General features: G+C 45.1%; 1 protein-coding gene across 1 annotated transcript in view; it reads right to left on the minus strand.

Moving 5' to 3' along the window:
• Positions 1-357: 357 nt before the first annotated feature.
• The window catches only part of LRP5 (LDL receptor related protein 5), a gene marked incomplete at its 5' end in the record, with an annotated part of 120,917 nt that continues 105,141 nt past the window's right edge, over positions 358-16,133 (minus strand). Inside the window, 6 exons of the mRNA XM_015406923.1 lie at positions 358-674; positions 1,694-1,791; positions 5,149-5,288; positions 10,265-10,501; positions 12,222-12,332; positions 13,970-14,206. Of these exons, the coding sequence (XP_015262409.1) occupies positions 413-674; positions 1,694-1,791; positions 5,149-5,288; positions 10,265-10,501; positions 12,222-12,332; positions 13,970-14,206 (1,085 nt within the window). The remainder of the gene's footprint in view (positions 675-1,693; positions 1,792-5,148; positions 5,289-10,264; positions 10,502-12,221; positions 12,333-13,969; positions 14,207-16,133) is intronic.

The following is a 16,133-nucleotide window of genomic DNA, read 5'->3' on the forward strand; positions in this document are numbered from 1 at the left end:
TTCAAACAACTCTGCCATTCATTCACACAGTATTTCCTACTACCCTTTTTTGTTACTTAGAAAACCCCCCCATAGTAGCAAACTTAGCACATTTCCCTTTACTGATCAAAACGGTGACTTCAAATAGCTCCTAATATTATATCCCCCATCCCCCACCTCCTTTGGAGGTCAATTTAATTTTGTGACTTCGATGCAAAGGCAAATATGGCACAAAAGAATGGATATTAAGTTAAAAACGGCTTTATAAATATTCTTCCATTGTACAATTTTCACAGTCCAGACCCACCCATTTTTTATTCACATTTGTTAAGTACCCTCCCCATTTTTAGATCATAAAATATATATACTTTAAAAAAATCTTTGTTCGTATTTAAAATATATTTACACGCAAAGAAAGTCCCTTCGGCTGAAATCATGACGAGTCTGTACAAGGAGAAGGTGGAGGTGGGTAGAGGTGGAAGTAACTCCGCTCGGTAGCGGGAGATGGTGGGCAGCTCTCTTCGGCGGACATGTACTGGCTGCGAGGGGTAGGGGGCGGAGGGTAGGGGTCTGAGTCTGAGTTCAGATCTATGTAGTATTTATTCGCTTTCCATCTGCTCGTGGTGTAGTCACTGTCACAAACATCAGTGCTGCACGGGGTTGTTGGCGGAGCTATGCCCCTAATAAGATACGGCCTGGGGGAAAATAAACGAAGAGTTAGCTGCATTTTTAAAACGTGCACAACAGGGGGGGAAAAGATGCCAGACACTAGAGAGAGCATTCTATTTGCATCCGCATCAAAAGTAGGGTTAAGCTCCAATAATCAGAAGGCGGTAACGATGGTAGTTTGGTGTAGTGGTTTGGTGTAACAGTTAAGTGCGCGGACTCTAATCTGGGAGAACTGGGTTTGATTCCCCACTCCTCCGCTTGCACCTGGCTGGATGACCTTGGGCAAGCCACAGTTCTGGCACAGCTGTCCTTGAAAAAGAGCAGTTTCTCTCAGAGCTCTCCCAGCCCCACCTACCTCCCAGGGTGTCTGTTGTGGGGAGGGGAAGGGAAAGGAGTTTGTAAGCCGCTCTGAGACTCCCGAGTAGATAATACCAAGGGCTTAAATGACCCAACAGTCTGATCTGGAGCAAGGCAGCTTCATTTATTAAGATGTTTATCTCCCACAGAAGATTTATGTCTGGAAAAATGCTGAAATCTGGTCTGGCCTTTCCCTGAGCAACGTGCACATTATATTTGTTTTTATCCCACCTTTCTGCATTTTCAATCTGATTTACAATCAGATTTAAAAACAAACAAAATTAGAAAAGCTAAAGAAGGAAAACAGAAACAATGCAATTAATCAGCCTTCCTATACTGAAGCGTGCACTTTCTGCAATGCTACACAGCATTACTCCAGTCTCAGCCCACTGAGTTCAACAGGGTTAGACTGGAACACCTCTGCAAAGGCTTGTCTCCCTACCCAGTCTCCCTACTAGTTAACACTCTATGAAATTCAAAACCAAACAGCAGTATTGGAAGAAACATTTTAGACTGAGTGATAAACAAAAGATGACCACAGCTGAAAATACAGCATTTCAGCATCTCAAGAAAGCTCAAAACACGGTAACAAAGAAGATTTTAAAAATTAAAATGCTAAAGCTTTTAAACACGTTCATTTCAGCTTGTTGACATTGACTTTGGATAAAGAACTCTAAAAGCTGGATACCTATAAGATCTTGTTGTTGAAGGAATGTTTGACGAGTAGAACATTTCAGTGTTGTACAAGGAGCGATCAGTTGCTGGCGAAGGTGGTGGGTTGAGAATCTGCAGCGGTTAAAAAGGAACGGTTACATTCAACATAGCCATGGGTTCAAAAAACCAAGGCAGCATACAGCACCCACACAGACGTGCCAGTTTACACCAAAAACACTTTGCAAAATAGGTCTACATGTTCTAGAGACAAACCAGCTCTAAATCCTGGTTTTACAGTTTGGTTTATTGCCAGTGGCTTATCCTGTCCTCCTGTCCTTATATATAAAAGCATTTTCGCATGGCAACATTCTGTGCGTGGCAAAATCAGTTGGCTGCCCGAACTGCCCATCAGAAGGTAACTTTACAATTACATGAAAAACAAGAAGGGAACACCAAGATCAGTTTTCCTGGAGACAATGGATACTTTGGCCAGTGGACTCTATGGCATTATACCCTGCTGAGGTCCCTCCACACCCCAAACCCTGCCCTCCCCAGGCTCTAACCCTCAAATCTACAGGTATTTCCCATACCAAACAAAAACATGCCACCCTAACTTTAAGTGATGTCCCTCTAGAGCTAAAAGTCTTTGATTGTCCAATAAAATCCACTATCTCATCCATACTAGGCAGGCTGCTTTATAATACATCCTCCAATCTGGTAGAGCAAAACCCTCATTTTCTTTAAAGTCTTGTGATGCTTTCAACTTGATTCTGGGGGGTTTTCCTTCCCAAATAAATTCAGATATTTGTTTATTTGTGTTTTCAAAGAAAGAGTGATTAATGCAAACAGGAATAGTCTGGTACAAGAAAATAATACGTGGCAATATATTAATTTTCAAGCTGCAATCCTTCCCATCGGGGATAAATGCAGATTTTTCCATCTTTCTAGATCTTTTTTAATTTCTTGAAACAATTTCAGATAATTGTCTTTCACCAAAGAACTACACTTTGAGGTTAGATTTATTCCCAAATATTGAACTCTTTTCTCTGACTGAAATCCTGTCAGATGAATTAACTCTGTTTTTTTGTTAGAAGTCATATTCTTTGTTATAATCTTTGTCTTTTGATAGTTAATTTTCATCCCAGCCATTTCTCCATAGTCTCTAATTTTATTCAACAAATGAGTCTGTTGGGTCTTCCAGAATAAATACTAAATCATCTGCAAATCTTGCAGTTTATACTCATGACTCTTAACTGAAGTTCCTTTAATCGCAGGATCTTTCCTAACTGCTCCTGTCCAAACTTCCAAAGTTAAGATAAATAGAAGTGGTGACAAAAGGCATCCTTGTCTTGTCCATTTCTCAATCCAAATAACATCTGTCAAATGGTTGTTTATAGCTATCCTCGCTTTCTTTTCATTTCCTATGGCTTTAACTGCTCTTATAAAATCAGTTCCAAATTTCATTTCCTTCATCTGTTCAATAAGAAATTGCCAGCTGACATTATCGAAGGCTTTTTCTGCATCCAGAAATACTACAGCCATCTGTTTCTCAGGATGGGCTTCATAATATTCTAGTATATTCATAACCATTCTGACATTGTTCCTTAATTGCCTTTTCAGTAAAAATCCTGTTTGGTCTTGATGTATAAATTCTGATACTACTTTTTTCAATCTTGTGGCCAAGACTGATGCAAAAAAATTATAATCACAATTGAGCAAGGATATAGGACAATAATTCTTAACTTCTTTTGGATCTGTTTCTTCTTTGTGTATCAATGAGATCGTTGCTTCCGTCCAAGAATCAGGCAAAACCCCCTCTTCTATAACTGTCATAATCATATTCTTATATGGTAGAAGAATAATATCCTCTAGCACTTTATAGTATTCTGTGGGTAACCCATCCGGGCCCGGTGCTTTCCCCCTATTTTGCTTTCGTATCGATTTCCATTGTCGTGATGGGAGTCATTGAGTCATTGAGATATTTCCTATTTTCTTCAGATAATATAGGAAGATCCTTTTTTATGTATTGCTTTTGTTTTTCTTTTGATATTTGCTCTTTCCCATATAGCTGGGTATAGAAATATTGCACTATTTTCTTTAGTTCTTCTTTCTGAAATATCTCCTTCTTCTCCCCATCATATAAGGAATGGATCAGTCTCTTTTCTCTTTCCTTTCTGAGTTTAATGGCTAGCCATTGCCCTGATTTATTTGCCTGCTAGACTCTAGCTCTTCCACTGCAGAACAACACGGCTACCCTCTGAAACGAACTTTGATATGAGAAACTTTGGTTGACTCACTCAAGGTCACAAAAGAAAGCAATGGGACCGGGAAAGTCAGGCCTGAGATCTTGAAGAGCTGCTCAGCAACAGCTTGGACTGGCTGGGGGTGGAGTAATTGCGCCTTATGCACAAGCCTGCATAATTAGCAGGAAAGTGCCTAGGTTGGAACGGATCGATATAAATATACTTTCTTGACATGATCACAGTTCTCTCTTCAGCTCTTGTTTTCTGTGCTATGATGGCTGTTTTATTTATGGAAAATCTGGTTCAGGGGATTTTAGTTGGTTCTCGGAGATCCAAGATGAATCAATGTAAACAAACAGTGGATTAAATGTTTAACCTTTGAAGCTCCCCATCACACACACACCCCTTCCACTGGACCTCTCTTTGTTTTTTCACTCTGGCATATGCCTGTGGAAGCACACAGTACCAAGTGTCTCAATATCATCAATATCAACATCAAAAATTCACAAAGAACACAGTAATTGCATTTTAGAGGAGGGGGGAAAGCAAGAACAAGAATTCAAAAGAATATTCTCAACGGCAGGGCTATTTTTGGGCAGGAACGCACAGGAACGGAGTTCCGGCTGGCTTCAGAGTTGGCCACGCCCACTACAGCCAAAACCTCTGCGTGCCTGGCTACAGAGGGAAGGCCTGGAGAGCGACCCCCCCCAGTGACTCCGAGGTGGGCAGGCCAGGGGGGCCCTGGAAGGTTCGGGGAGGCATTTAAATGCCTCCCCATGCCTTCCCCAGCCTGTCCGAGGGCCGGCTTGCCCGGGCTCCCCACAGCCGTGGGGTTCCCAGGCAAGCCAAGGGAAATCATGGGGTGTGGCCTAATATGCTAATGATCTGTACTGTCAGGGGTGTGGCCTATTATGCTAATGAGTTCCTGCTGGACTTTTTCTACAAATAAAAAGCCCTGCTCAACAGTCATCATCTTAACAACATGTGCTGCAAAATCTGCTATCGTTTACTCATTAGCAAGCTGATTGATCATTTTGACTTCTCTGGGATTGTTCTGAAAACAGTTTCACGATTGCTCAATGAAATGCATGAGACAGTGGCCACTATTATCAATGGGCATTAGACTAGTCTGCAATCAGTAGGGATCAGTGTCCAAGAACAATCTTGATTGACTCATCCTTAGCATCCATGCTTATTCTTTCTTCATTTTGAGGGAGGGGGAGAAACTAGTGCTTTCAAAACTTACCTGTGGATAGAAAGTGGCTTTAGTGCTGGACGAGCTACTAGAAGAGGCCCCAGTTACATGGTTTCTGTCATAAAGAGGGGCACCACTGCTTCCTCCCATGAGGCTCATGGAGCTGATCATAGATTTTCCACATGAGATGCCTTTGTGGAGAACAAAGGTACAGATAGTCAGGATTTTACACTTGCATGTAACATATAAAATCAGGTCAATTGCCAGTAGGGGTGTGCACCAACAAAAATTGCACTATAATTTCAGATTTGGTAGGGGAGGGCAGGATCTTTACGGTGATTGCTTATTTTTGAGTAGGACATTACCAATACAGGATTCAAATCCATGTGGTTCCAGAATTCTGGAAGTCTGGGGCAGCTATTTATAAAGATAGTGGCACCAAGTTTGCACAAAACACAGTCCTCTCTGTAATCTAAAGACACCTAATTATCAAGCAGATTCAACCAAGGGGTTCAATTTTACAGACCCCCCCCCAAAGTTGGTGACTCTCCAAACAGCCACACTTCTCTCCACTCATTCCTAAAATGGTGGTCAAGCAGCAGCCTAGGGGATGAGCACCGGCTGTACACAGTATTTAATCCCACCCCCCCAAAAAACACATTGAGAATAAAAAATCTTACACCTTTCAACTGAATTTGCTATCCTTTTATGCTGTGGTCTGTTTGTTTTCACAAAGTGAAAATGGCTTCCTTTGCAAACCCACCATACATTTTGGTGGTCTGCAATTATGGAAACTTCCAGAGTGGAATTACAGTCCCTGGGACTAGAACTGGTGGTCTGGGACTGGGACAACAGCTGCCAGAGTGGATGTTTCCTGGGACCAGAATCAGTTCCCTGAGGGGCTGTCATTCCAGTCCCAGAGCTGCTTATCTGTGCCCTGGGCCAGTCATTCTACTCCCAGGGCCAGTCATTCTACTCCCAGGGCCAGTCATTCCCGCCCCAGGGGAGGTTTCTCATAATCCATTCCATATTTTCATTGCATCTTTTCTGTGCTGTAATGTACTTCAATGGAGCCTATCCAAATCCACTGATATTCCTGGCTCACCTTATATTCAATGGACTTCAGGCATCTCCTGTTCTTCTCAGTGAGTGTTCCCTGTTATTCCTGTACATCCTGCTATTATGACATATGGGGGACTTTTCAAGGGGGCTGGAGTGGCTTTTTTCAACCAAATTATACCAAAATTGCAGTGGAGTGACCGCTGTTTACTAAAGAACCCCCAAGTTTCAAGCAAATTGGACTAAGGGGAAGAATTCCACAGGACCCTGAACAAGCTGCCCCAACTCTCTAATTTTTCCAAGCCACAGTACTTGCAAAGAACAAAAGAGCTCCACCCTCCAGAAAACAAGGAGAGAAAGAGTACAGTGTTTTTGTGTGGCTTGCCTCCAAAGGTGTTTGGCTGGCAGCACTCTGTGCTCTTCCTTTACAAGGATCCAATTGGAAGGAAGACATGCCATCACTTGAGAAATCAGCAGAATCAAAGAAAAACATGAGCACATGCTGTAGCAAGCTAGCACCACTCAAACTTGGAAATAACATGGATTTCTTTGGGGAGGATAGTTTTATTTTACTAAGAATGCTGGATTCCAAATACAATTCCAGAAAATCATGGTAATGCCCTCAAACAGTGATTTCCATGTATATATCTGGCTTGGGAATTCTGTTACACATACCCCTAATTGCTAGACCACAAATACAAATCCTTAAAGCTTTAAAAATATCTTTACTGAATTTATGGATAGAGCGAGCAAGGTTCTCCTAGTCCTAGGACATATTCCACACGTGAAATAAAGATATTAAGCTGAAGGAAATAGATATTTTAAAAGCATAGTTATAATCTATATGAGATGGGCTGGGTAAGGAGCAAGTATAAAGATACTAGAAGAGTGAGTGTGAGCACCAGAATGCCTATTTACTTTTTGCATATATGAGCATTCAGATAGGCACATGGGCTTGCCTGTTCAAACAGAAAGGACATTTCCATATTTGCAACAGGATGAGTATACCATGGTCACTAGGCAATGAAGTAAGTGACACAGTCTTCATATATGGGAGTGCTATGCATGCACTAGACAACCCATATAACTCTGGACTGGAGCAATGATGAATGAAAATGGTCTTATTATACACTCAAAGAACAAAGACAAAGATGATATGATTATAAGGATTCTATATCGATGTCATGACTTTGATCCAGAACTCTGAATACAAGAGCAAACAGCTTCAAACATTTGCCCTTCATTGGTCAGTTAAGCATATCCCACCAAAACACTGGGAAACGCTCTCAGAAAGCAGCAATACATTACAGTAGCCATATAGCAGGGGTGGCCAAACCTACTTAATGTTAGAGCCACACAGAATAAACATCAGACGTTTGAGAGCCACAACACATCTCTCTATATAATAATTTTGTTTTGGTCATGGACTCTCCTGAACATTCCACACACTCCCAAATCAGTTGACTCCCTGATCTGTCACTCAGAAGCTGTCCCTATCCACTGGCTGCGTTGCCGGAGTCTCGCCTCCAGTATTCTAAACAGTTTGCTGTTCCTCTCCCCCCAAAAGCCAGTCAGAACACAGAGATCATTTGCATATGCGGCCTGATTGGCCTTTGCCAATTTGTTGTTGCTGCTGGGAGTCATTGAATGTGTCCTGAGGTAAAATACATATCCCAATTTCCCCTTAAACAGTCACTGGAGTTGCCAAAATACATATCCCAATCTTCCCTTAAATGGTCACTGGAGTTGCCAATCTCCCTGTGAGGCCTGGAGATCTCCCAGAAATCACCGTTTTCCCCAGCCACAGCACATCATTTCCCCTACAGAAAATTTCCCAGCTATTCCCAGCTATTACAACGACTGCTTTGGGCAGTGGACTCTATGGCATTATACTCTGCTGAGGTCCCTCCGCACCCCAAACCCTGCCCTCCCCAGGCTCTACCCCTCAAATCTACAGAGTCTGGCCCTCCCCTTAGTATTGCCAGCCTCCAGGCAGCACCTGGAGATCTCCAAGATCAGTTCTCCTGAATGGCTGCTTTGGGCAATGGACTCTATGGCATTATACCCTGCTGAAGTCCCTCCACACCCCAAACCCTGCCCTCCCTAGGCTCCACCGCTCAAATCTACAGGTCTGGCCCTCCCCTTAGTATTGCCAGCCTAAAGGCAGCACCTGGAGATCTCCAAGATCAGTTCTCCTGGAGAGAATGGCTGCTTTGGGCCATGGACTCTATGGCATTATACCCTGCTGAGGTCCCTCCACACCCCAAACCCTGCCCTCCCCAGGCTCTATCCCTCAAATCTACAGGTCTGGCCCTCCCCTTAGTATTGCCAGCCTCCAGGCAGCACCTGGAGATCTCCAAGATCAGTTCTCCTGGAGAGAATGGCTAATTTGGGTCATGGACTCTATGGAATTATACCCTGCTGAGGCCCCTCCACACCCTGAACCCTGCCCTCCCCAGGCTCTACTTCTCAAATCTACAGGTATTTCCCAACCCAGAGTTGGCAACCCTGTATCTGGCTATGGAACTGCTTTCCAGACCTGACAGAGGAGGAAGTGCTTTTCTGCCTTAGCTGCCACTGCATAACCCCAAATCAACATAAGTCAGGGAGGGAGGGAACCATACCTGTTACCATGAGGCTGTCCTCCCATACTACCGACTTGGGGCAGCAAAATGACTTGGGACAGCCCTGCCTTATAGCTAAGCAGAAGGAAATAAACATGGCTTGCCTCCCTCTATTTTCCCCTTCCCTCTGCTGCCCCACCAGCCACAGCGGGGACACTCAGCTGGAGCTTCCTTCTAGAGCTCTTTGTATTTCTTCTCACAATGGGCCTTACTCCTAGTGGACAAATATTTCACACACATTTTTATTGGAAAATGTGCACATTTGCTTTTTATTAACATTAAATGAGACTGCCAAAATAAAAAAGGGTAAAAACACATCTTGTTGATGATATTTATTTGTCCAATTATATTTGTTCGCTAATGATATTAATCGTCTAAGAGAGTGAGAAAGAGAGAGGTGGAAAGAAAGAATGAAAGAGGTGGAAAGAAAGACACAGAGAGAAATAAAGAAAGCAAATACATGGTGGGAGGGAGGGGGAAGGAGGGTGGAAGGAAGGAAGAAATATATAAAGAAACAAACAATGAAAGCAAGTAGATTGGGGAGGGGGAGGAAGGAAGAGAGAGAGAAACAAAGAAAGCAAATAGTTGAAGGAGGGGGAAGAAAGAAGGGAGAGGAAGAGACAAAGAGAGAGAGAGAAAGGTGGAAAGAAAGCAAATAGATAGGGGAGGGAGGGACAAAGGGGAAGAGAGAGAGGTGGAAAGAAAGCAAATAAATGGGGAGGGAAGGAGGGAGAGAGAGGTGGAAGAAAGCAACTTTGACTTGTGTTCTCCAACCCCCCCCATGCCCCATGCCAACTGGCTTGGCAAAGGGATTTAAAGAGACAAATGCTGCCTACAAGCTGTTGGGCGGGGGCTTGGCGAACACCTTTAACACTAAATGTGTTCTCCAAGCGCCCTGCTGCCACGGAGGCTTGGCTTGGAAAAGGGATTTAAAGAGACAAATGCCTTTTCTGAGCCAAGCCAGCTGGCTGGTGTGGCGGGGCTTGGAGAACACATTTAACTTTATATGGGGAGGGGGGGAGGGAGAAAGAAGCAAATAGATGGGGGGAGGGAGGGAGAGGTGGAAAGAAAGCAACTTTAACTTTAAATGTGTCTTCCAAGCCCCCCCTCCCCCCCGGCTGGCTTGTCTTGGAGAAGGGATTTAAAGAGACAAATGCCTTCTCCAAGCCGGCTGGCAGGTGTTTGTGTCTTTGAGAACACATTTAAAGTTGCTTTCTTTCTCTGCTCCCCTGCACCTCAAGCCTACCTAGGGAGGGAAGCACTGGCTGGGGAAGGGAAGACGAATTCGGGAGGCATGCTTCCCCTTTGCTTTCCCAGCTGCCCTGCCGGGAGCCGCACAATATGTGTGAAACAGCCACATGTGGCTCCCGAGCCACAGTTTGCCCACCCTTGCCATATAGCATAATCAAGCAGCTTTTTGACATGTTATAAAATAAATACATACAAGGAATATTACCACTAATATTCAGATGCAGGGACCTTACCTGTGAAAGTGCCATGTTGAGAACTTCCTGGAGCAATAAAATTTAATGGGACATGAGGTGTACCGCTGACATATTCATGTGGGAAAGGTCCATTTGGCCCAGCATAGCGCTGACATACCACGCGCTGGCAAACAAAGTACATTCCTCCCATGACAAAAAGAGACAGAATGATACCAATGACAGGCCCAATGGCACTACTGTGAGGTTGAGATTCATCTGAAGAGGATTTACTTTTTGCTGGAAAAGAAAGAAAAGAAGGGGGAAATGTCCAAGACTGTTGTGAAAGACTCTAGAAAAAAACTGTAGTCAGTCTGTGGCATATTTATTAAGTTTACGCCTCAATATGCCCCTGCCGGTTGCCCTGCCATGAACTTTGCTTTGCAAACCACGAACCAGACAAAATTCATCATGAACTTTAGTTTGTGAGCTGGTTCATGCCCATCCCTTTTGTTGTTGTTCAGTCGCACAGTCGAGTCTGGCTCTTCGCGACCCCATGGACCAGATCATGCCAGGCCTTCCTGTCTTCCGCCGTCCCCTGAAGTTGGCTCAATTTCATGTCCGTTGCATCTATGACACTGTCTAACCATCTCATCCTTTGCCATCCCCGTCTTCTTTGACCTTCAATCTTTCCCAGCATCAGGGTCTTCTCCAGGGTCTTCTCCCTTCTCATTGGGTGGCCAAAGTATTTGAGCTTCAGTTTCATTATCTGGCCTTCCAGGGAACAGTCAGGGTTGATTACTTTTAGGATTGACTGATTGGATCTTCTTGCAGTCCAAGGGACTCTCAAGAGTCTTCTCCAGCACCATAGTTCAAAAGAATCTATTCTTCGGCGCTTGGCCTTCCTTATAGTCCAACTCTCGCAGCCATACATGACTACTGGGAATACCATTGCTTTGACCATGCGGACTTTTGTTGGCAGGGTGATGTCTCTACTACAAGTGACCAATTTCAAATCTTAAAGTACTGTTGGAAAGCTAATAAACTCCCTTACTAATGTTACCTCTATCCATTACACAAATTATAAAAAGTCAAGTTTCCCCACATTTATAATAATTTTATGGCATATAGCGCTTTACCTAATCCAGATAGTCACCTGAAGTATATTAGACAATTATAGCTTATTCTTTTGCCTTTCCAATGAGCCACGGCATGAACAAATTCCTTTTGACAGAGCACATTTAGGCAGGGGTATTTTGGGGCAGGAACGCACAGGAACGGAGTTCCGGCTGGCTTCCAAGTTGGCCACGCCCAGCAGGAACTCATTAGCATAATAGGCCACACCCAACATCAGAAACTCATTAGGACTGGATACATTAGGGGTGTGTGGCCTAACATGCAAAGGAGTCCCTGCTACAAAAAAAGGCCCTGGGTTTTGACAACAAACAAGGTAAACCGAATAAGAAGGGAAAGGTGGGTGTGGCTGGATGAGCACACTTCTGGTAGCATGTGGGGTGTGGCCTAATATGCCAATGAGCTGTGCTATCAGGGGTGTGGCCTGATATGCTAATGAGTTCCTGCTGGGCTTTTTCTACAAAAAAAGCCCTGCATTTAGGTATATGAGAATGGATCCACATATCTCTGATATGATGGTATTTCAATTTGTGGAGCAGGGGAAGGCAGTTCCCATTGATTCCCACCTCCGAATTCCACTGATTCCTGACTCGATCAACTTTGCCACTTCTGCTATTGGTCCACTTCCCTCCCAGGAACAAAATTTCAGGGGGCTCAGTGGTCTTGCTACAGATGGAGCCAGGAAAGTCCCACTCTGGAAAGCCCACAGATGGCCAAGAGAAACCCCATTGCTGGCTGATCTTATAGCTGCGGATTTCTCTTCTTTCAGTTGTACAAAAACGGGTTTACTTTTCTAGATTTAGGGGTAATTTTTCAAAGAGACATTCTAGAATGAATCATCTGTATCTGGATGGAAACATAATTTTAAAAAGAAGAAGGTCCTTACCACATGCAAGTTCATCAGAACCATCAATGCAATCTGGAAATGAGTCGCATTGCTGTTTTGTGGGGATACACTGGCCACTGGCACATCGGAACTGATTTGGAAGACAAATCACTGTAAGAGAACATACATTTCATTCTCAGCATAAATCAAATAGTGAAAAGACCATTAACAGGGCATTAGAGAACTTTTAAAAAATATAAAGTCAAAAAACAATTGTTTTGTTGTCAGATTCTGAAGAGAAAAGTTGTCAGTAATACACCAGTAGTTCATACTGTATGAAGGAAAAAGGTAAAAGTTCCCTTGCTCGAAAGCCAGTCGAGTCCGACTCTAGGGTTGCGGTGCTCATCTCCGTTTCCAAGCCGAAGAGCCAGCGCTGTCTGAAGACATTTCTGTGGTCATGTGGCCGGCATGACTAAACACCAAGGCCGCATGGAACGCTGTTCCCTTCCCACCGAAGCGGTCCCTATTTATCCACTTGCAATGTCTTGCTTTCGAACTGCTAGGTTGGCAGGAGCTGGAACTAGAGACGGGAGCTCACTCCGCCATGCGGCACACTCGGGTCTCGAACTGCTGAACTACCGACCTTCCACAGCCTGCAGTTCAGCCTCTTAACCACTTGAGCCACCGCAGCTCCACTGTATGAAGTGCTGGCATGCAAAAGCAATGACATAGTGAAATGGATAACCAGTAGAAATTAACCAGCAGCAGTCCTTTTAACAAGCACCGTGAAGTTAAAGGTTGAAGCAGCTCCTCCTGATTCCACAGCCAACTTGCTCACTTCCCATTTTATAATGATTTGCTCATGAATAGATAATACATACACCTATTGACATTCCTAAGGAACAAGTAAAAGGGATTGCACCTGTTTGTGGCTAAAGGACCCAGAGAGAAAAGAAAAGACTTCTGAACCCTGGCTGGTTGGTTATGAGTAAGCGAGGTAGGCGGACCACTGCCAGCCACGTTCAATGCTTGACCCCCCCGACCGATCCAAAAGCAATGCTCATTGCAGCACGATCCCCCAAGAGATAACCCCCAAGAAAAGTATCTCAGGAGGTCTCTGAAAAGGTAGGGAAGCAAAAATGGCCCGTTTGGGCTCTCTTGTACCACTTCCAAATGAATGGATTTGTGCATGGGCGCTGAATCACGAGCACACTACTCACCCAACCCACAACATGTAGTGGGATCAGGCTGGGAGGCAGAACTACTGCTGTGGCAAGACAGTAACGGTAGCTCTAAAAGCGACCAACAGCAAGAACTTTTTGAATAGACTATTTCTATGTGCACTTTAGGAGCTGCGGTGGCTCAAGTGGTTCAGACGCTGAACTGCAGGCTGTGGAAGGTCGGTAGTTCAGCAGTTCCAAGACCCAGGGTGCCGCATGACGGAGTGAGCTCCCGTCTCTAGTTCCAGCTCCTGCCAACCTAGCAGTTCGAAAGCAAGAAATTGCAAGTAGATAAATAGGTACCGCTTCGGTGGGAAGGGAACAGCGTTCCGTGCGCCTCGGTGTTTAGTCATGCCGGCCACATGACCACGGAAACGTCTTCGGACAGCGCTGGCTCTTCGGCTTTGAAACGGAGATGAGCACTGCAACCCTAGAGTCGGATTCGACTGGCTTTCGAGCAAGGGACACCTTTACCTTTACCTATGTGCACTTTGTGTTCAGTGTAGTAACTGATCCCAGGAATGTGTGGAAATGCCATTAGTCATCGTCTAGCATCGTACCCCAGAAGGTTAAAATAACTGATCTTACTCTCACAGTCTGCTTCATCGGATTTATCCTGGCAGTCTATTTCTCCATTACATCTCAACCGGGCATCAATGCACTGCCCTTTCTCACACTGAAACTGGGCCGCTGAGCATATTGGACAGCTATCCTCGTCACTCCGATCGTCACATTCAGAGAATCCATCGCATCGCCAGGCCATAGGGATGCAGTCGATCTCTCCAGTTGCACATGTGAACTGATCAGGGGAGCAGGTCGGAGGTTCTGAGCAAGGGAACGAAAAGCACGGATTTAGTTGACAGTCCTTCAAGAGAACAGGCAGTTTTAATCGGAGAAAACAGGATGTTCATCGAGTGTTCTTCTGCACAGACACACCCGGGGAACTGCGATTGCACAAGCCTGCCATGGCCGTTCCAAAAACTCCTGACAGTACGAGGCGCTTCCCCATCCTTTAGCACCTATATAAAGGGGTGAGAGAATGCCTCCCTCCCTCAGTTCCCTGAAGCCAACAACGGAAAGAGGATCTAAACAGAAGTCCAGAGAGCTCACCAGAAACACCACCTTTGCTAAGGTGGCGGCATGAAAAGCTGAGATTGCAGCAAAGGGGAACTTGCGGAGGAATCGGCCAGAACTCTGGCCTTAAGGGATACCAGGTAATCAAAAATAGCCGAGAGGTCCTTGCCCACCCCATGCCCACCTCCAGGAACTCCCCCCATTTAAATGAAGAAGAGGAAGAGATTGGATTTATACCCTCCGGCCCTTCACTACCCAAAGGAGTCTCAGAGCGGCTTACAAACTCCTTCCCCTTCCCCTCCCCACAACAGACACCCTGTGAGGTCGGCGGAGCTGAGAGAGCTCTGACAGAAACTGCTCTTTTTCAAGAACAGCTCTTATCAGAACTGTGGCTTGCCCAAGGTCATCCAGCCAGGTGCAAGTGGAGGAGGAGTCGGGAATCAAACCAGGTTCTCCCAGATTAGAGTCCGCGCACTTAACCACGACACCGAACTGACCTAAAGGTAGAAGGAGAGCTCTTGACAGAAACTGCTCTTTTTCAAGAACAGCTCTTATCAGAACTGTGACTGACCCAAGGTCACATCAGCAGGTGCAAGTGGAGGAGTGGGGAATCAAACCCGGCTCTCCCAGATCAGAGTCTGCGCACTTAACCACTACACCAAACTGGCTCTCTTTTCTTGTGGAAGATTTTTTTTAACCTTCAAGTAGGATATCCCATATTTCATGAGAATATTCTCCTATTTTGGCTGGACAAACCAAGCAGTTAGGTTGAGTCTGCGGAGACAGTGGTGGTAGATTTCCCTGATGTGGAGGAGGTCAGAAGCGTGGGGAAAGGACTGTGTCCTGCCCTTGGCTACCAGACAAAGGGTGGTTAACCAGCTCTGTCTCGGCCAGTAAGGGGCTACCAAGATGGCTGTGGTTCCAACTCATAGCGTCTTGTTGAGGGGCTGAGTAATGAGGGGTAGAAGGGAGAAGGCACAGAAGAGGGTGCTCTGCCAAAGGTGTTGAAAAACATCTCCTACGCGTTATGAATCCTTCCTGGCATGGGAACCAATTTTTTTCTTTTTTGTGCTGAGGATGGTAGCTAAAACGTCTACGGAAGGGGTCCCCCAGGAAGAAAAAAGAGGGAGGACAAATTTGGTGGAAAGTGACCATTCGTGACTCCTCCAGGAGGCATCTCTCAAGGCTTCTGCCAAACCATTGTCCTCCCCCGGTAGATGGGCCATTCCCATATCAGGGAAGACTCACAGCATAAATCCAGAGATATCCCCACCACCACCTGTTTGTGTAGTGCCTGGTTGTGGTGCTCTTAGTACAGACGTGCAGATTTCCCCCGCTCATTAACGTGATGCAAGCTGACGGGGCGTATCCTACTGCCCTGAGTTCTAAAAACATTGATGTGGAGAGCAGGGGTGTGTGTTTGTGTGTGTGTGTGTGAGGGAGGGGTCTATATCCTGCTCAGCTATAGCTTGTCACAGTGGGCTCCTTACCCTGAGATGGAAGCATCTATCATCAGGGAAAGATCACGGCTCTACTGGTAGCAGGAGCTCCTTTGCATATTAGGCCACACACCCCTAGTGTAGCCAATCCTCCAAGAGCTTACAGTAGCCCCAGTAAGAAGAGCTCTGTACGCTCTTGGAGGATTGGCTACAGTAGGGGTGTGTCGCCTAATATGCAA

The sequence above is a fragment of the Gekko japonicus genome, unplaced genomic scaffold, assembly GCF_001447785.1.
Source record: "Gekko japonicus isolate JY-2015 unplaced genomic scaffold, Gekko_japonicus_V1.1 scaffold1331, whole genome shotgun sequence".
Classification (NCBI taxonomy): domain Eukaryota; kingdom Metazoa; phylum Chordata; class Lepidosauria; order Squamata; family Gekkonidae; genus Gekko; species Gekko japonicus.